The sequence below is a fragment of the Onychomys torridus genome, chromosome 20 (assembly GCF_903995425.1).
Source record: "Onychomys torridus chromosome 20, mOncTor1.1, whole genome shotgun sequence".
NCBI classification, from domain to species: Eukaryota; Metazoa; Chordata; class Mammalia; order Rodentia; family Cricetidae; genus Onychomys; species Onychomys torridus.
This window is the reverse complement of record NC_050462.1, coordinates 13244108-13265636: the sequence shown is the minus strand read 5'-3', so window position 1 is coordinate 13265636 and position 21529 is coordinate 13244108. Positions and strand designations below refer to the sequence as shown.

Below are 21529 nucleotides of genomic sequence, written 5' to 3'. Positions count from 1 at the left end.
TTGCCACATGGCTTGTGGCTTACCAGTGTCTTTACATGTTGCTTTTTATGGCAGCGGCTGGCAGTGTCTCTCTCCAGCCTTCTGCTTCCCAGAATGCTCTTCTCTCTTGTCCCACCTATACTTCCTGCCTGGCCACTGGCCAATCAGAAATTTATTTATTTTAACCAATCAGAGCAACATATTTGACAAACAGAACATCCCACAGCATGGATGAGAGTCTCCCGGGTGGTGCTAAGTTTGAAGGCGTGAGGAACAGCTGAGACGGGGAACCGAGAGACCAGGAGAGGCCACTGGGGAAGATGCAGCTTCTTAGCAGTTGAAGGCCCGGGATCAAAGGGGTCATTCAGAGAAGTTGAGGCTTGGCACCTTGAAGAGAGTCCAGGAGAGTCTATTGGTGCAAGTGCAGTGTGGTCGCAGCAAGAGACCCCAGCATTTTGGAGATGCTAGGACCAGAGAATGAGCACCAGGGACAGCAGCAGTGGAGTGGAGCCAGCCAGAGCCTAGAAGATAAGCTTTGTGTGTTAGGCATGGCTGTCCAAGCCCTTTGGAGGAGCCCAGACTATCATGAGTATATCCCAAACATTGGACACTGAGTTATTTACATAGTTGGAATTTGTTTTTGCTTTGTTCAGATTGTAACTGTACCCTGTTCTCTCTTGAAGTAAATTATTTAATCTATTTTTGATTTCATAGGCGTGCACAGTTGGGAACTTTGTATTTTATAAAATACTTTTGATTTTAAAATAGACTGAATTTTTAAAATGTTTATATTTGTAAGACTTGTGGGGCTTTTAAAATTTGAAAGTGTGTTATATTGTAATATAAACATTGTAATAAAAAATTGAAATTAATGTGTGATATTTGGGGATGAATAAGAAAGGAAAGGTTGTGGCTTAATAGTGATGTATTTATTTATGTGTCAAGTTGTGCTGGCTGGTTTTATGTCAGCTTGACAGAAGATATAATCATCTGAGAAAAGGAACCTCAGTTGAGAAAATGCCTTTATAAGATCAGGCTATAGGCTAGACTGTAGGGCATTTTCTCAATTAGTGACCAATGGGGAGGGCCCAGCACATAGTGGGTGATGTCATCCCTGGCTGATGGTCCTGGGTTCTATAAGAAATCAGGTTGAGCAAGCCACAGAGAGCAAGCCAGTAAGCAGCATCCCTCCATGGACTCTGCATCAGCTCCTGCCTCCAGGATCCTGCCCTGTTTGAGTTCCTGTCCTGACTTCCTTCAATGATGAACAGCAAACAGGAAGTGTAAGCCAAATAAACCCTTTCCTCCTCAAGTTGTTTTGGTTATGGTGTTTTATCACAGCAATAATAACCCCAACTAAGACACCTCCGTAAAATTAATTTTTTTTTTTTTTTTTTTTTGGTTTTTTGAGACAGGGTTTCTCTGTGTAGCTTTGCACCTTTCCTGGATCTCGCTCTATAGACCAGGCTGGCCTTGAACTCACAAAGATCCGCCTGGCTCTGCCTCCCAAGTGCTGGGATTAAAGGCATGCGCCACCACAGCCTGGCATAAAATTGATTTTTATATTACGGAATTGGAGATAGTATTTTACATGCTAGTTAATGTGTGTAACATACCAGGGAAGATTATTATTTGTACAAACTAAATGCTTTTCCTAAAAGCTTTATCATAGTGGTTTAATGTCCTTACTTAAACCAATAATGAATACATGCCAAGAAGAACAAACCTCTGCCTCTGCTGTCTAATAAATATTAGCTTTCATTAAATAAATTAAGATATTAAATAGTTAAAACCAGGCAAAATTAAAAACGCAGTTGCACCATCACATTTTGAATAATCAGAGCCACACATGTCTGGTGCCTGTATTAAATTACAGTGCATACAAATCTAGCACATTTTCATCATCACTGAGGATTTTAGGGTACATCACCATCTCCCATTACAAAGCTGTGACTCACATAGCATTAATTTACCTTCTTGTTCAGTTCCTCTTCACGTTGCATTATCGCATTTGTTTCCTGGAAGAATATGTGGTAAGACCTTAAGCTGCGTGTCTTATCTCCATGTGGTTCCTGCAGCCAGTCGAAGAGAAAGGCGATTTCAGCATCCCCAGCTGTTTCGGGAACATCAAATATGATAACGGGGGTTCCAGCCTGACTTTCGAGCATCCTTTGGATGACGTCAATGTGGTTGATCTGAAATGGATCCGTGACTTTGCGTTAAAGTCTCTGGAGCTTCTGTACCAAGTGGAGAAATGGGAGACACTGGTGTCCCTCGCCATCCAGTTCAACATCATTTCACAGTACGTCCGGCCCCAAAGCATCTCCAAGGAACGGACTTCTTTTTGGGGAGTGGTCCTTTAGCTCAAGTTAACTTTTCAATGTAATTCTTTACCACGACCCAGTGAGAGGTATACAGAGCAAGTGACCCCGCTGTTGGTGTACGCACAGCGCCAGCTGCTCGTGAGGATACAAAAGTTCGGTGGCCCTGATGTCTCTCAACAGGCTTGTGCCAGATACGAGGCTGACAACGGAGAGAAGGTAAGCAGGGCTGTTGATCGAGCATCCGCGGCTTCCTGTTTCCATACTTATAAAAGGGAAGGGTTTAGGAGCCAACTAAGCAGTGTTTTCACTTGGGTATTCTCCATCCAGATCCACAAACCTTCCTGACAGCTTGCTCTTGCTCAGCTCTCTCCAGATACAGCAAACCAGATGTTAAGGCCTTCTCCACAAGAAACACACGCCCAGGTCAGCGCTGACACACTCCTTAGAAGCAATGGGAGTGGTACCTCGATCACACAGTGGTTTTCAGGGGCCTGTTTAACGTTTGAATTCATTTTAAAATAAGAAAAAAAGTAACTTTTAGAACAAAGAGAAATGTCTTCATTTTTACTGTGGCTTGTTTTTTGTACTTACACCAACTCAGTTATAAAATATAATTTTGATATGTATTTTAAATGTAGTACTAGGCCCACAAAAGGCTCATGGAAGCTGTGGTAATCTTGACAGAGACGGAGGCAGAGAGAGGTGTCAGTTTTCCAGTTGACTGATGGCACAAATATGGATTTGTGCCTCCTCTGAGTTTACCTTCCCAAAGGCCCTGGCCAGTGGGCCCATATCCAGTTCCTCCCCTTACATCAGTGAGCCCTCGATTTTCTCCTTTTCTCACAGAAGTTCCTCTTGGCCAGATGAGTGCCTTACCTCCTGTACATTCTTTTTAGAGGTTAGGAATCAGTCCATGGTCCTGTTTTGTAGAGAAGAGAGCAATTGCGGGCTCAGCCGCTGTTTGGTATGTGAAGTCCTGGAGATCAATGCCTGTTAAGGGCTTTTCCTGATTAGGCCATGTCCACCGAGGATGGTCACTCTAGTTTAAAGTTAGCTAATTAGGTACCTTAGTTTCTACAGAATCCTGGCACAGCATTGTCTAGATTAGCACTTGATTGAAGAATCAGAATGAAGTGTGGGTATGCTACAAAATGGACACCTCCCTGCCCTTCCTCCTTCAAGGTTAGCCCTAAGTAGCCGATCCACACCCTACCTGGATCAGCTGATCACAAACAAGCCTGTTCTCCCAAGACCTTGTTAGCTGATGACAGCCCTGTCCTAACTGCACATGCCAAGCAAGTACCCTCATGCTGCTTCTGGCTCTTGTTCTCACACCCCACTTACATGGATTTCCAAATCCTGTCTTCAAAATGCAATCAGAATCTAACTAGCTCTCAGCACTGACCATCCTCTGATCCAGGTATCGGTATATTTGCTTGAGTTGGTGACTTTGTAATTATGCTGTGCCCTACCTCCAGTCCACAGTCTCTTCTCAAGTCAGCGGATGAAAACTGCCCTTTGAAAACCCAAATCAGATTACAATTGTACAAGGGATTTAGAGTAAAGTAAGCTTCTTCATCAAGGCTTACTATGCCTTCTTCTGTATAGCTTATGCCTTTGTTATTGGCTAGTGCTTGGTAAATTCCGGATAGGTGTTTTGTTGTGTATCTTGGACAAGATCTCATATAGCTCAAGAATGACCCATAACTTGCCACATAGTAGAGGGTGACCTTGAACTCCTGATCCTCTTGCTTCTGACGCCTGAGTCCTGGGGTTGTAGGCATGGGCCATCACACCCAGCTTTCCTGCAAATTTTTGAGATTTATTTTTATTTGGATATTCTTGAGACAGGGTCTGTATAGCTGTGGCTGGCCTGGAACTCACTGTGCACACAAGGTTGGCCCTAAACTTGCAGCAGTTCTTCTGTGCCTGCCTCTTGAGTGTTGGGATTCCAGGTGCCCTGGACCATACCATCTGTACCTGCAGGTTTTAACTACATTATCCGTAAGACGTCTCACCTCAGGGACATTGTATCTTTATTACTGTTGCATGGCATATGCTTCCTTCCACATGCTCACACTGATTTCCCTCATCTTTTGTACTCTGGCTGAAATTTTCCTTTTCTCTGGTATTTATAACTATGTGTCCACTCACACCATTCTTCCTTGGCAGCTACAACTCTTTAATATGCTACACTATGTATTTCAGTATTGGGTTTGTTCTTGGAACCCACTAAAATACATTTGTTTTAGGAACAGAAACTTTTGTTTGGTTCTCTGCTGCTGTGCACCATCCTTTTAGTATGTCACAGTGCAGGACACACTGGCATTCAATAAAGATTTGTTTAAAGAGGTTGGGGAAAGGATGGATCATGCTGGTGTGCTTTAGTAAATTGTTGGAAGAAGTCTGCATCTTACCAGACTCCGTTTCCATCTCATTATGGAAAGGCCTCAAGGGACAATGAAGAAGCGTTTTCACCAGACTGGACTGAGAGGCAGCTGTATCTTGAGTGATTGGCTGGGGTTAGACCAAGGGATGTGAGTAGAAACATGGAGGGAACAGGGGCTTGGACTCTTTAAAGGAATTTGCTTTCATCTAAACACTTTTCTGTGTTCACATATTTTACAATTTGAGGACTCAAACATCTGTTCAAGAAATTGTCACAATATTATAGAAGCAATTAGTTTGGAAAAACTTCATCAGGGAAGTTAAAATTGCATTAATTATAAGTAGGCTGGAACCAAATCTGCCTTTGGAAAGGAAGCCTGCATTTGAAATGTGCTTCAACTCACATAATGGAATATATATTTAGATCAGCGAATTTATAAAATATCAGAAAATCATATTCTAATTGCTGCACATAATTTCCCCAATGTTCTCCCAGCTGTGCTGTGTACAAGAGAAATATGGAAAAATTATATAGCCGTGTTTCCCCAAAGTCCTCATGACCGAGTGCCATCCCACCAGCTTTTGTTTATGGCACCGTTTCACATTTATTTTGACAGAGACTGAGACAAACACTTCAAGTGAGCCAGACTTAAAAACACACATGCCTAAGTGCCGTCTGTTCTCGTCTTTTTAAGATAACTTGCCGGAACTTCATAGGGAAGCAACTCACGATCAACCCTTCTTCACCCAAGACGCTGGTAGAAGCAGAAGGCAGCCCTGACCTGCTCAAGACGCTTATCCTTTCAGGTTAGACCCAGTTTCAAGATGAACCTCAGGTTTTTTTTAAGGTTCATCACCGTGTTCTGCATGCCAACTATCCCACAATGTGAGCAAAACCGATTTTTCAGATTTACTTGAAAATAAATCATTTGATACTCATCGTTTTATATTGCTGTAAATGTCCCGCAAAGATGATTAAACTCTTTTATAAGTTAAAAAAATTTATAAGTGGAAGGGAAATGAAAGGAGAGGAAAAGGAGAATTGATGAGGAAAGTCTGCTCTGTGCATTTTTCTGTTTTTCCCCTCTTGCGAACTCCTGTTTTTTTTTTTTGTTTTTTTTTTAAATTTTTAACTTTTTTTCTGTTTCACTGATTTGGTTCTGACAGTAACTTCCATTTCCTTCTTCAGTGTGCAGGGTCCCACTAACTGTGCCATGGTTAAGTTGTAGGTGCTGTCATCAGAGAGCCGGAGGGGGCTCTGGCATACCTTGACTTACTTGTCTTTAGCTGAAGAGGCTTCCAGAACGTTTCTGCCAGTGAAGCTTTTTGCAAGGATGCAACGGAATAAGATGAAAACAGAGTCTGAAGAGATGGCTCCTCATCAGTTAAGAGAGCTTGCTGTGGTTCTAGAGGCCATGTGATCGGTTCCCAGCACCCACATTGTGCCACTCAGAACTGCCCGTGACTCCAGCTCCAGGCAGTCCAACACCAACACAATATTCTATGGGTATCTGTATACATGTGGCATAGACTCACATAGACATATACACATGCATGCATATAAAATAAAATCAATCTAAACCCAAACAAATATAATTGTATTATCATGATTAAGCCAATAGTTCTTCAAAGATAAAGATGAGGCTGTAAGTAAAGACTGCATTGTATTGTGCTTTTCATGTGTCCATGTTTCTGGGACAGGAAAAGAGCATAATCTTTGCAATGTTACAGTTCTTTCACTTATTATTCACCTACTGATTTCCAGTATGTATAGATATGTCATTAGTCATTCAGCCATTTGTCAAGCTGGTCCTTCAGCCATCCAGCCATTCAGCAACCACTTACTGAACGTCTGTTAAGTTGTAAATGCTGTCATAAGGTACCAAGAATACAAAGATGAATGAGATTATATTTTGTTGGAGAGGAATTTATGGTCTGTCCAAGGAGATAAATAAAGTGGGTATTGTACTGGATAATATTATTTCTATCCCTGTTGCTATAAACTGCAATAGTGTATAGCTGGCCTTCACCTTTGAGGGACTGCAGAAAGGTAAAAGGTCATCAAGGTTGGCAGGAAGTAGGCAGTAAAATACCTCACTGAGCAAGATGAAGAGGCTCAGCTTTAAGCAGGGAGCAGAGGGGAGCCAGGCAAAATGATGCAAGGAGGCAAGAGTCAAATGATCTCTTCCACCCTCTTCAAAGAATCTTCTACAGCAATGTGGAAAATAGGTTCAAAGGAGCCTGTGTGTAAGCCAGAGAGTCGCTGCTCCCGGCTTGTATATAAATGGAGGGCTGCAGCTGAGCAGTTACAGTAGAGAGGGAACAGACATGGAAGAGGGGGAAAGAGTTTCCCCAGGACTCCATTCTATTGTGACTAGGCATGGGGTGGGGCAGATGAGGACGGAGGAACTCATTGTTGTGGTGTGCATCAGGTGCCTGGTTGGATAATGATGCCTTCATCCAGACAGGAAACCAATGAAAGGAGGCACGGGTCAGAAGAAAGGGCTGCTGTTGCATTCCTGAATTTGCCTGGATGGCTGAGGAGAGGCATGGTGTAGATGGTTGGTGGATACCTGGGAAGAGGCATGGCGTAGATGGTTGGTGGATAACTAAGGAGTGGTATTGGGTAGGTGGTTAGATGTACTAATTTGATGTTCAAAGTGAGCTGGTTTGGAGAACTGTTTAGTCATCAATACCTTGGTGGCAGTTGGAGTCAGGGAGAGCTCTGTGGAATATAGACCCGAGGCTATCACATTTAGGAAGCAATGCCAGTCACAGCATGGTGTGGCTATTCAACAGTGACAGATCGCTCCCACATCTTATGAGCTCTCCATAAGAACGGTCTGTCTATTGCCTCTGTGTCCTCATTCAGTAAGAATTGACCATTGAGCTGCTGATAGGACAGTGAAGCAGCCACCTTGACACAGGACACAGGACTCAGATGCTGCAGTCTGGGAAGTTTGTCTGGTAAGTATGGAGTGAGCGCAGCCTCGACAGACGGCACATTCATGTACCATATGCTTTGTGCTAAGGGCACTGCTTAGGCTCATTAGTTCATTTATTCTTAACTTTGTAAAGATGACCTTGTTTTATGTGTATAAGTCTTTTGCCTGCATGTATGTATGTGTGTGCACCCTGTGTATTCTTGGTGCCCATGGAGGCAAGAAGAAGGTGTCAGATCCCCTGGAACTGGAGTTGAAGATGGTTGTGAGGCACCGTATGGGTGCTGGGAATCAAACCCAGGTCCTCTGCAAGAACAAGTGCTCTTAACTGCTGACCCATCTCTCCAGCTCCTAGTTTAATTTATTTACTTAATTATAATACCCTGCCAATATTTCTTGTTCTTGGCTCTTCTCTCTCTCTCTCTCTCTCTCTCTCTCTCTCTCTCTCTCCCTCCTTCCTTCCCTCCCCTTGACCTTGCGTGCCCTATTCTCAGATTTTCCACCCCCCACTTCCAGTCTCTGTCCATGCTTACTCCAGTATGTTCTTCCTTGGCTTGTATCCAGGATAGTCATTGGGCCCCTGAACTCTGACTCTCCAACTCAAATAGAATTAGAAGTGCTTCCTTTGAAGTATGGCCATGATACTTTGGGCAGTGGGATGTCAGCAGACATAACATAATTGCAGCTTTAAGGACCACTGTATGATTTATCACATCCCCTTTCTTCTATTCTGAAGAATGGAAACAATAAACCAAGCGTATTAGATACCTGTAAGTGAATATTCACAAAGCATCTGTGCAAAAATCAATGTGCAGCTATAAATCTCTGTGGGGTGAGGGGTATTGCAATCTGGTAGCCATTGCTACTGCCTTTTTGCTTTCATATCTTTGCCTTGTTCTAGTGGTTTCCATGATCCCACACCAAGGTGTCTGACTGCAAAACCCTCTCCTCCTTTAAGTCCTGAATCTCATTTCTTTTCTTACTTAAGATTTTTTGATTCATTTTACATACCAATCACAGATTCTCTTCTTCCCTCTTCCTGCCCCTCCAGACTCTCCTTCCAACCCACCCCCTATTCCCTCCTACAAGAAAGTAAGGCCTCCCATGGGGAGTCAGCAGAGCCTGGTACATTCAGTGGAAGCAGGTCCAAGAGTCTCCCCCTGGCCCCAGGCTGTAGGAGGTGTCCCACTGTAGGTAGTGGGCTCCAAAAAGCCAGCTCACTACATCTCATTTCTTTTTCTTTTTCTTCTTTTTTTTTAAGCTGGGGATTGAACCCAGGGCCTTGCGCTTGCTAGGCAAGCACTCTACCACTGAGCTAAATCCCCAGCCCTACATCTCATTTCTTAAAGGACACTTGTCCTGACCATTCCGACTGAAACTGCTCCTCCCAGTTCCTTTACCCAGCACTGTGCAAAGTCTCATGAAGCACTTATTTTAATCATGGCACATATTTCAGAATTTGTGTTGCATCTATTGGTTGATGGGCTTCCTTGATACAATGCAAGCTCTGTGAAAGCAGGAATCTTTGTCGTGGTCATTGATATAACCAGAATGTCATTGGCAGTGCTTAATGTATATCTGTTTGCTGAGTGGATGGCTTTGTGACTGGAAATGATGAGGAGGACAGTTGGGAATATTTGTGTTGTGGGGGTAGTAGTGCTGAGTCACATCTGCAGGGATTCAGTGGGTAATGAATTGCCTTTCAGAAAGCCTGAGGCTTGAGGGTAGGGCTTGTACATGCTTGGCAAATGCTCTACCACCTTCTGGCCTTCTGGTCTCATTTTATGTGTGTCTTTCTATTGGAGGAAGTGTGTCCATGTGGAAAGAGCCATAGAGAAGGAAAGCCTAGAAACCGTAGAGAATGGCTTTTGATAGAGCGAGGATCTTGAGGAGAATGAAGGTAGAGACTGGGATGCAGATAGGAGCATGGGGGTGCTCCTTCTCCTAAGGTAGAAAGGAAGGGTGAGAAATTAGGCTTGATGCCGGAAGGTTTATAATGCTGGAAGTTGAAGACACTTGTTGGGTAGGAGGGACTTTTTCAGTGATGAGGGTTTAGAGCATAGCCAAGGTTGCTAAGACCGGAGGTTTCAGGAGAAAGACAAGAGTGGACAGTCTGAAAGAGGGGAGTAGGAGCGATGGGAAGTATTTGCAGAGCATTGTGGAGGCTAGAGGGTGCTGGAGGTTTCCTGGGATGCTCATCCCTCAGATTCCATACTCACTTGGAGGATCATCTTGTAGTCACACATGACTGCTCCCATCAAGGAGTGGTCTTCCTTTCTTCATTTGGATTTGTCTGCAGACCTTGGGGTTGGAGTATGCCTCCTGCCTTAGGATCCTTACTCAAATACAGTTGCTTTTATGTTTTCTCTTCTATAAAGAATAGCTACAACCATGAGAAAATGTGCCAAGCATGGTGGTCATCAAAATGATGATTCCCATCAATGGCGGAAGAAAAGCATACTGGGGAGATTGTAGCCCTGAAAGCCAGAAGATGCTAGTTGGTGATGGATGTGGTGAGTCTGGAAAGCACTTTTGTTGCCTCCTATGAAACTGCATTTATGTAGGCAGTTAGGAGTGGGTGAGGGGCCAAAGGGAAGGCAGGTGAAGCCAGTGTACAGTGCCCCTTTGATTTACAACTGTGTTGGAAGTATGTGCTGTTTGAGCTGTAATTAGAATAGGAATATTCTATTGAGGAAATACAAGTTTGAAAATATTACATGGCATTGGTAATACTGAGCTGGAACTCTGTAAGATGCTTTAATTTTAATGGTCTTGGGAGGTAGATATTGTTATGTTCACATTTTAGAAAAGAAAATTAAACATTACTACTGAGTAGAGGGATTTTTTATTCAAGCTCTAGCCTAAATAATAATAATAACAATAACAATAACAACAACAACAATAATAATAATAATAATAATAAATAATGTGAACAATTGTTCCATCCACAACTGTTTTGTTGAGCTATCAAGCTCATTTGGCATTGTATACTTTAGATTATAGTCATTTATAAATATAAAGCACTCAAGAAAGAAGTAGAGCCGGGCGGTGGTGGTGCACGTCTTTAATCCCAGTACTCGGGAGGCAGAGTCAGGAGGATCTCTGTGAGTTTGAGGCTAGCCTGGCCTACAAAGTGAGTTCCAGGAAAGGTGCAAAGCTACACAGAGAAACCCTGTCTTGAAATATCAAAAAAAAAAAAAAAGTTGATATTTTTCAGTGGTCATATGAGGAAAACACTTTATTCTGAATTATTATGGTGGTATGGTAATTCTAGGTGACCCAGCACACATACAGGTTTTCTATTGAGTTATTATAAACTTGGCTTCTGACTTGAACCTCTTTGTAAGAATCAGGGACCCATAAAGCTAGAAACATCTTTGGCCTATGCTTTTGGGTTTAAGATGATGAAATTTTCTCAGTATCCTGAACCCAGCCCATTAACATGTTTATAACTATGTTGGGCCTTGGGTATGTCTCTATGAAATGCTTGTAATTTTTTTTATAAGGCAGAGTCTACTTGGGACAGGTTCCACACCAGAATTTCTTGTGGCATAAAAACATTTGGTGGTAATGTGTTTAAATTCTTCACAACAGATACCGCGATGCCCCAGAGCCTAGAAACATTTGGTGTTCTCATTATTTACAACATCTTATGCTCCCTTCAACTGTTTAGTAATGCATATGTAATTTGGTATAATCTCAGCAGGATTTGAAGAAGTGAGACTAACTTGTCTTACAGGTTGTTCTTGTGTGGATGAGTAGCTTGCCTGATCATTAAGCTCTGTGTGGAAGATAACCTTAGATATGCTTTTTATTGAAACTTTCTTACATCCTGCCCAGGACCTCTATTTTGAGTCTTGATCTGATTGGACATTTAAGTTCTCTGATAGGGCTAGTCTGTTCTCAGGTGTGCTGGAATTTTCAGCTTTGACAGGTATTGTTTTTAATGTCTCTGGGCATTGGGGTGGACGTGATCAACTGTGTGGAAAGCAGACTTCATCTTTCTCTCTAGGTTCCTTCCTTGGTAGACCCAACACTTGGGTTTGATTAGCGTTTACTTTATATGTGGGTACAGTGAAATGCATAGTAGCCCACTCCTTACATGACTTTTCCTCCTCATTGATGCCAAACTATTGAAATACTATTACTGACTTTGAAATACTTCCTGGAATGACCCTGGGAAAATTTTGAAGTGCAATCCCCTTGATATAGACCCATGGGGGTTAGCCTGGGACTCATGATTTTCCTTTCTTCTTTGTTGTATCTCATAGAGACAGAAACAGTTACATCACCACCACACAAGGGAAAAGGTGTGCTAAAACTCTAAAGAAAGAAAAAAAATAAAAAAGGACATTTAGGAAAATAAAAAGAGGCGTCAGCTATCTACAGAGGTTCCATAAAGACACTTGAGCAGCAGGGTGGTCTCATTCAGACCATTTATTTGAATACATTTTCAAGGTTTAGCCTGGAATGTTGGTTGTATGACAGCCAGTTCCATGTTCTGTTCACTTGTATCTCTTCAGTGCTGCACAGGTTGCCCGGTATGCACAAGTGCTCCATATACAGCCGTATGACTCTTCACGACAGGGATACATTATGAGAAAGGAGTGGCTGGGCAGTTTCATTGGTATGCCAAGAGTAAACAAAGGTGCCTAATGCCATTGGATGATGTAAGCTTGTGGGACTCATGTTGCAAAGTGTTGTGATGTGATACAAGCCTGTTTTAAAAAACTGTATACATGGCAGTGGTGATGTGAGTCTCCATAAAGCAAATGCCTACCCTACAACAGATACTTCCCAAAACAATGACTCTCTGAGGTGAATGCTATCAACTAATTTTAATGGGTCTTTTAAAACTAAGCCTGGAGAAAGTAATTCCCTCTCATATTATTTTATTTACTTTAAAAATTAAAGTATTACATCATTTCCCCTCCCTTCAACCCCTTCTCTATCACCCTATCTTAAGTTTATTACCTCTTTTCTTTAATTATTACTTTCATGCATACTCATACAGATATAAATGAATAAATATATAAATACAACCTGTTGAGTAATTTAGTGTTGCTTGTTTGTATTATATGTTCTTAGGGCTGGGAGATGATAGTCCTGGGGAAGACTCAGTCCCTCCTCCCTGCATTTCAACTGTTGTTAATTTTCTGTAACTCCTCATCTAGGGATGGAGTCCATCCATTTGGATGTTAATTGGTGTTGGAATTGTTCAGGACTTGTTGATATTTCATGGGTGTGTCTCTCACTAATACATGGGAGTTTTTTTTTTTTTTTTTTTTTTTGTAGCCTTCTTCCTTTTTCTTGGCTTGTTGTCTTGTTGTGGGCCAAATGTTTCTGGCCCTTCAAAATTAATGCGCTGTAATTCTAGTTCCAATGTGATATTAGAAGTGGGGCCTTTAAAAGAAGAGCAGGTCACGAGGGTAGACTCCTCATGAGTGGGATTGTGTTCTTTGAAGGAAGCACATGAGAGTGCTCTAGGCCTCTTTTTGTGATGTGAAAGGGATGCTGTTTGAAGGTAGCTGCCAGCAATCAGAAGTGAAGGCCATCACCAAAACTTGAGCATGTTGGCACCTTGGTCTGAGACCCCCAGCCTTCCCATCTGTGAAAGGTAAGTTTCTTTTGCTTATAGGTCATGTGGTCTATGGTACTTTGTTATGGTAGCCAGACTTTCCTGAGGCATTTGTTTATCTTCTTTCTCTGACCTCAGTCTTTTAGCAGAAGAAGATAAAACTAGTAGCTAATGAATTCTTGCAAGAAAAAAAAACTAGCAATCTACAAACTTGACGGTGTTGTAAATAAGGGTAGGGCGTGTGCAGGGTAGGGTATGAGGAATAAAGGGTGTGTTTGGAGAGAATACAGTAGGGCACCAAGGCAGGATCATGGACATTAGCCTACAAAAGAGATTATTTATAAAACATGCCCAAGCCATTCAACTTTGAAGACCTGCAGTCATGAATTTGTTAACAGAATTCTTTGACATGGATCACGTAACAGGTATCAGGTTCTAGGGATGAGTAGTGGACTAAATGGACAAAGACTTTGTCTTTGATGAACTTCCTCCTAGTGGAGACTCCCAATATGTAAGTAAGGCTTAGCATGTCAGAAGATCCCAGTAATGCGGCGATGGTCTGGGAGGAGAAATGATAAACGAAGGCCTCCCTGAGGAGTCAACAGCTACACAATAACCTCAAGGAATTTAGAAGCAAGGCACAGGATATGTGAGAGAAGAATGTTTTGAACACTGTGAGCCAATTGTGTGAAGTCTGAGGACTGGCAGCATGCCTGCTGTAGAAGGGCGTGAAGGACAGAAGAGTAGGAAGCAGGCAGCAGTTGAGGGTCCAGTTCCCACAAGTTCAGGCAGGTGGTTTTAAGAAGTCTTGTGTTTTCCATGGATGACAGAGGGAGCAGAAGAAGGGTTTCTGGCAAGGAGCGACACAGGAGAATTTACATTTTAAACGGGATCTTCCAGAAACTGGTGTGTTGTGGGATATTTGTTTACGCTGTGTGCAGATGTGCCATTGTGGTTGGTTTAATATAAAGCTGAACGGCCAATAGCTAGGCAGGAGAGACTAGGCGGGACTTCCAGGGAGAGAGAGAGAGGACTCTGGGAAGAAGCGAGGGAAGGGACGCCAGTGAGATGAGGAGCAAGTCTGATAAACGCTACAGAGGAGAGGTAACCAAGCCACACGGCAACATGTAGATTAACAAGAGCAGGCTAATTAAGTTACAGGAGCTATCTGGGAAATAGCCTAAACTAAAGGCCAAGCTTTCATAATTAATGTTAAGTCTCCATGTTACTATTGGGGAGCTGGTGGTCTACTACATTTGAGAAAGCTTGCTGCAGTGTTGGAGCATATAGTAGGCATGGCTGGGGTAGAAAGGGAAGGCAATTCCCTTTAAAACACTAGGACAATTGTTTTAATTCCAAAGGAAGTAGCAGGGCCCAGACACAGTGGAAGTGGAGAGGAGTCCTTGAGAGATGGTGGATTTTAGGTATTTTCTGAAGGACGATTCTCTATGACTTGCTATGGATTTGATTTGGAACCTAAAAGGAGAAGAGTTAAAGACAATTCCACCTTTTGGTTGAACATCTATAAAGATGGAGCTGTTCTCTACTGAGACAGGAAAGATTGGAAGTAGACAAGCATGTGCCTGTCTGCGTGCGTGCGTGCGTGCGTTCGTGTGTGTGTGTGTGTGTGTGTGTGTGTGTGTGTGTGTGTGTGTTAGGAAGTCATCTGGGATCGTGTCAGCTGGGGACATGTTAGGATTGAGTTGTCACACTCACAGCTATGTGTAGCTTTAGATAGATGAGTGAGAGTTTGGGGGGGTCGTTGGGGCCAGAGATAAACATTTGAGAGCCACCAGAACATTGATATTGAAACACAAGAGCAGGGATGATCTTTGTGGGGTGAAAGTAAATTAAGAAAGGAAGAAAGGCATCTAAGGACTGAGGCCTGTGGTCCCAAGGTCAAGAGGTTGGGTTGAGAGAACCAGAATGAGAGATCAGTTAGGTGGGGAGGGACTTTTGTTCCAGAGAGGAGAGACACCTGGTTTAAAAAGGAATAGAAAACAATTTCTGTTTGTCTGAGTGCAGACGACGTTTGGGGGGATTTTGGTAGAAAGTGGAATGGAGAAACAGGATGAGAGCCTGAGGGGAAACGAGTCGAGAGAGAGATCCTTTTCTCTTTTAAAGATGGGAGAAATAACAGCAACACACACTGTGGGGAATGATTCTATGGAGGAGGAAATGGACACTTTGAAGCAGGGGGCAGTTGAGAATTGCTAGAATGGAGGTCTCAGAAAGCAGGTGGGCACTGGTGTAGGGGCTGGATGGATATTTTCCAAAGCTCCCCGCCTTGCTTTGATTCTTTATTTTCCTTGGAGTGGAGGCAGAGGTGCCTCCCTTGATTTTTTTTTTTTTTTTCCGAGACAGGGTTTCTCTGTGTAGCTTTGCGCCTTTCCTAGAACTCACTCTGTAGCCCAGGCTGGCCTTGAACTCACAAAGATCTGCCTGCATCTGCCTCCCGAGTGCTGGGATTAAAGGTGTGCGCCACTACCCCTGGCGATGATTCTTTTACCATGGAGGCCATTGACCATTCCCATTACCCCCAGCAGCTTCCTGGTAGCCACTGCACAAACCCCAGTCCAGTGAAGTCACACAGTGTTTATGTCGCAGGAGAAACAGTCTCTTAGCCACTGCCTCTCTCTGGGGCACTCCTACATGAACACAGCTGGTACCTAACCTTCTAAGATACCTGTCTGTGGGTACAAGTCCTGCTGGAAACATGTCCCTGGTTCTCCATTGCAGAAAATAAAGGCATCTCCTTTAATGAAAGCTTCAGTGCTGGAGTGGACCCTTCCGTTCAACAGGATAGCCACGTTTGCTCACTGTGTCTGGAACTCCATACCATCCCTCCTGTCTGTGTGTCTCAATGCTGGCACAAGATGTTTCTGTGTTCTCAGGAGCACCCCTGCCCCAAATTCCTGGTTATGATGCTGATCTGGCAGGTCCCTCCATGCCTAATTTTCCTCATCTGTAAGATAAGGGTAATAATGGTCTCTATCCTTCATGGCTGTTTTTAGGAGTCAATCAATCACAGTAACTCATTAGACGTATTAGGGCCAGAGAGATATCAGCGTACCCTTTTCTGCCCTTCTTTATTTCTGTCTTTTTTATTTCTCTCATTTGGTCATTTAATCAGATTCTCTCTGCAAATGTGACTTTAATTCTCTTGTGCTGGAAAGCCTTATCAGCTAGACGGGATACTTCTTAAGGATGAGGCCACACCCTTTAACCTCTTAGTGTTCTATTAACTAGGAAGTGGCTACATTATCAAGACCTTAAATTTTTTTCTGAGACATTCTACTTGTTCAGCTGATTGAAGAAGTAAATCTTCTAGCTGTCCGGTGCGGAATCCTGCAAGTCCACTCTCCTCCAGGCCGTATCTGGTCTGTGTGCAGCTCACCTGCAGCCCAGTCCAATTCCTGGACCACTCTCACTGCCCAGGGGCCTAGCAGCCGCTTTCCCGTGGGTTCCCCTTCCTGGCATGCACCAGAGCACCTGATCCAGCCCCACGCATGGCCTCAGCTGCTTGTCCTCTCTCAGGACCTGCCTTCCTCTTCCCTTCTGAGATCAGCTGCCAGTCTCCCAGATGTTTCCTGTTGCCTCCTTTCGTCTGTTTCCCAAAGCACCTGGGCTTTGAAGAGGCTGTTGAAAAGGAGGTTATTTCATTTTTTTTTAAATGAAAAAGTAGGAGGCTTCATAAGGAAAACTGGCAAGATCTAAGGTTATTTGCATTTCTTAAGAATAAAAAAATTAAAACTTTGCTCAAAAATTAGAGCTTTGAAATATGCTAAAAGGCAAAATTCATCTATGCGTCAAATGCCTGCTACAGACTGGGGCCCTTGGATTCAGCAGCTTTGGGTCCAGGCCAAGAAGGTCTCTGAGCTAGACCTGCCTTATGACTTGTGGGATCGTGTCGTAATTCATCCCTAATGTTTTCCTCTGTTTCAGAACATAATCAGGCCAAACAGCTTGTCTGTGTTCCTGTGGATGTGGCAGACACTTTGAGATGCTTTCGAGAGAGCCTGGAAAAGTCCAAGTATCATAACAGATCAGTCCGACACAGCAGAAAGCTGCTTTTGTTACTTATTGCACAGACTCAAGGTAAAGGTCTATTCTGTCCCTTGATCTGGACTCACATGGGGAACCATCCTGCAGAATGTTCTGGCCTCACAATCTTCCCATGGCCACATGCTTCTCCCCGGCAGCCTTTTCCATTTTGCCTGGCACATTTCATCATCTCTCTCATATGCTTTTCTCCACCAAGACACCCGACCTGCCTTTAAACTTTCTGCTCAATTCGCCAGCTTCCTGGATACGGGAGACATCAAGCAAAATGGTGTCTATTAAAGTTTTGGTTCTGTGTCTCGGTGTTCCGGGAGCTTTCCTTGCAGGTGTAGAGCTCCGATAACCGTCCTTTGGGAGATGACTGACTCATCCCAAGTTAAGCAGAACCTTTTACCAGGTGCCACTTATCAGTCTCAAAGAAATAGATGGACTGAAAAAAAATGCATCCTTAAAATTTCTTTTTCTTTTCTGCTTTTGGTTTTTCGAGACAGGGTTTCTCTGTGTAGCTTTGAGCCTTTCCTGGAACTCACTCTGTAGACCAGGCTGGCCTCGAACTCACAGAGATCCACCTGCCTCTGCCTCACAAGTGCTGGGATTAAAGGCGTGCGCCACCACTGCCCGACTTCCTTAAAATTTCTTTTACAGGGACTGGGAGAGGGAGGGAGAAAGAGCGACAGGATTTATGTGGCATGAAGGGACTCTTTGGAGGGGAGGAAGGGGCCAGGGAAAGGAACAAAGGAGGACCATTAGGAGGGGTGAGTATAGATGAGGTGTAGATGCCAGGGATAGTTCAGTGGGCAAAGTGCTTGTCATGCAAGCATCAGGACCTGGGCTTCATCTCTAGAGTCCATGTGAAGCAGAGCCTGCTCAACACCACAGCTGAGGAAGTGGTTCCCTGGTGCTCCCTGGCCAGCCAGCCTAGCTTCATTGATGAGTTCTGGGGAGTATGCTAAATCAATTCTCCATATCATATCCACACCTTCCAATTCTAGATACATTATTGGTGCATGAGGACACGAGTTACAAAACGCCTCAGAACCCTTCTCCCAGCTCACCCCAAGGCTCACCCGATACTGGACCATTGTCAGTAGTTCATCCCAAGTCCTCAGGTGTGGACTTCAGTCCACTCACAGCTTCTCCCTTGGCTCCTCCACATTGCTCCCCATATGTTCTCTGATCTTCTAACAAGACAGATTTTTCTCCATTGCTTTCTTCCTGTTTCAGGTCAGAGCTACAAACATGTTGCTTCTCTCCAAGAGCTTTCTGTCCCAGAGATGAACTAAAATCTTAACTATGGGAAACTATTTTTAAGAAGGCATACTCAAGTCCGCTAACTGCCCCCAGCTTGCAAAAGAGGCAGAGTACTAGCTCAGCTTTAGCTTGTCTGTCTGTCCTGTAGTGCATACCTGTCTGCCTGTCCTTCTGTAGTGCCTTAGTCTGTCTGCCTGTCCTTCTGTAGTTCCTACCTGTCTGTCTGTCTTTCCGCAGTGCCTTAGCCTGTCTGTCTGTCCTTCTGCAGTGCCTTAGTCTGTCTGTCCTTCTGTAGTCCTTAGCCTGTCTGCCTGTCCTTCTGTAGTGCCTTAGCCTGTGTGCCTGTCCTTCTGTAGTGCCTTAGCCTGTCTGCCTGTCCTTCTGCAGTGCCTTAGCCTGTCTGCCTGTCCTTATGTAGTGCCTTAGCCTATCTGTCTGTCCTGTAGTGTCTTAACCTGTCTGCCTGTCCTTCTGCAGTGCCTTAGCCTGTCTGTCCTTCTGTAGTGTCTTAGCCTGTCTTCCTGTCCTTCTGTAGTGCCTTAGCCTGTCTGCCTGTCCTTCTGTAGTGCCTTAGCCTGTCTGCCTGTCCTTCTGCAGTGCCTTAGTCTGTCTGTCCTTCTGTAGTGTCTTAGCCTGTCTTCCTGTCCTTCTGTAGTGCCTTAGCCTGTGTGCCTGTCCTTCTGTAGTGCCTTAGCCTGTCTGTCTGTCCTTCTGTAGTGCCTTAGCCTGTCTGCCTGTCCTTCTGCAGTGCCTTAGTCTGTCTGTCCTTCTGTAATGTCTTAGCCTGTGTGCCTGTCCTTCTGTAGTGCCTTAGCCTGTCTGCCTGTCCTTCTGCAGTGCCTTAGCCTGTCTGTCTGTCCTTCTGTAGTGCCTTAGCCTGTCTGTCTGTCCTTCTGTAATGTCTTAGCCTGTGTGCCTGTCCTTCTGCAGTGCCTTAGCCTGTGTGCCTGTCCTTCTGTAGTGCCTTAAGCCTGTCTGCCTGTCCTTCTGTAGTGCCTTAGCCTGTCTGTCCTGTAGTGTCTTAGCCTGTCTGCCTGTCCTTCTGCAGTGCCTTAGTCTGTCTGTCCTTCTGTAGTGTCTTAGCCTGTCTTCCTGTCCTTCTGCAGTGCCTTAGCCTGTCTGCCTGTCCTTCTGTAGTGCCTTAGCCTGTCTGCCTGTCCTTCTGCAGTGCCTTAGTCTGTCTGTCCTTCTGTAATGTCTTAGCCTGTGTGCCTGTCCTTCTGTAGTGCCTTAGCCTGTCTGCCTGTCCTTCTGCAGTGCCTTAGCCTGTCTGCCTGTCCTTCTGCAGTGCCTTAGTCTGTCTGTCCTTCTGTAATGTCTTAGCCTGTGTGCCTGTCCTTCTGTAGTGCCTTAGTCTGTCTGCCTGTCCTTCTGCAGTGCCTTAGCCTGTCTGCCTGTCCTTCTGTAGTGCCTTAGCCTGTCTGTCTGTCCTTCTGTAATGTCTTAGCCTGGCTGGCTGCCCCTCAGTAGTACTTTCCCTGAAACAAAAGTACAGAGCCCATCCACTTGAACAGCTGCAGACTCCAGTATAAATCCTGGACCCCAGGGCTAAGAAAACTGCATTCCTCTGACTGTGGAAAAGCCAATGTGTATTCAAAAGCCTGTCCTGTCCTCTCCCTTGGCATTCCTCTACCTTTCTGTCTTTCCTCTCTTTCTCTACTTAATGTTTCCCACTTTCCACCTATATTTTCAGGAGACAAAGGAGGGACAAACAACCCGCAGTTTTCCTCAGGAAAGGTGGACTTCTGCCTGGGAACAGAAGAGATGCACATGCCAATACCTCCTGACCTTTCTCAGGAAAACTTCCGAGTTTTCAGCTCCGTGGAGAAAAGCAAACTTCCCTACTCACAGCTCGGGCTGGTGATTTCTTCCCATTACCAAACCATTGGTAAGGCCAACCCATTACAAACTGTCAGTATGACCTTCAGTGTTAGCATGAGATGACCTCTGGTCCTGAAATGTTACCTTCAAAAGTAGGACGAGGGCTGTCGAGATGAGACGCTCAACCAGTGAAAGTGCTTGGTGCACAAGAGTGGAGGCTTCAGTTCAATCCTCAGAACCCATGTCAAGGTGGAAGGGGAGAACGGACTTGACAAAGTTGTCCTCTGACCTTGACATGTGTGCCACAGGATATGCCCACCTGCAACCACATCTCCCCACCCACAAACACTAATAAGTGAATTAAAAAATTTTCTTTTTTTTTTTGGTTTTTCGAGACAGGGTTTCTCTGTGTAGTTTTGGTGCCTGTCTTGGATCTCGCTCTGTAGACCAGGCTGACCTCAAACTCACAGAGATCCGCCTGCCTCTGCCTCCCAAGTGCCGGGATTAAAGGCATGTGCCACCACCGCCCAGCAATTTTAAAAATTTAAGAACAATGAAAGAACTTGAATGTATGGTCCATTCATCACAGTCTTTTAGGCTATGATAGAACATTCTAGAGACAGAAGATGCCTCTGGCCTCCTGCTGCTACTCACCTGGCTGTGACCACTGTAAGACTGTAGGCCAGTCCTCTGCCCAGTTCTCTTGGTGGAACTGTGAGCCTCTCATGAGTATGGTGACATTGACAAATACTTCTGCTCTGTGTTCAACAACCTCATTCTTCACATCTTTCTCTTAGATGTGGCTTTTCTAAAAATCCAATAGTGTGTTCTTCACCCATATTGTATGCCCAGGGACAGCCCCCTTTGCAACAGACATCATATAACTCTCCCTTTATTTCCTCAAATAAAATCTGCAATTCATATGTTGTTTGGGATATGTGATTTCTGAATATAATTCAGTACAGAGCTGTAATGATAAAATAAGGAGGAATACAAGATTACTCTATAATTAGATCCTATAGTTTAATAGATAAATGAGAAAGTACTTCAGGCAGCTGCTTCCATCTCAGATGAGGAATCGCCATGATGATGGGTGTAGATTGACCCGGGTGTGCTGTATTGGTGAATCAAGTTCTGAACAAAACCAAATACTGCAATGGCTATATTTCTGGAAAATTCAGGAT

The 21529-nt window shown here is 44.1% G+C and overlaps 1 protein-coding gene across 1 annotated transcript in view; it reads left to right on the top strand.

The window, feature by feature from the left end:
* The window catches only part of Cfap54 (cilia and flagella associated protein 54), a 286067-nt gene that overhangs the window by 125843 nt on the left and 138695 nt on the right, over window positions 1–21529 (top strand). The window contains exons 37-41 of the mRNA XM_036170056.1: window positions 2058–2281; window positions 2384–2519; window positions 5387–5498; window positions 17157–17309; window positions 20218–20412. Coding sequence (XP_036025949.1) covers window positions 2058–2281; window positions 2384–2519; window positions 5387–5498; window positions 17157–17309; window positions 20218–20412 — 820 coding nt within the window. The remainder of the gene's footprint in view (window positions 1–2057; window positions 2282–2383; window positions 2520–5386; window positions 5499–17156; window positions 17310–20217; window positions 20413–21529) is intronic.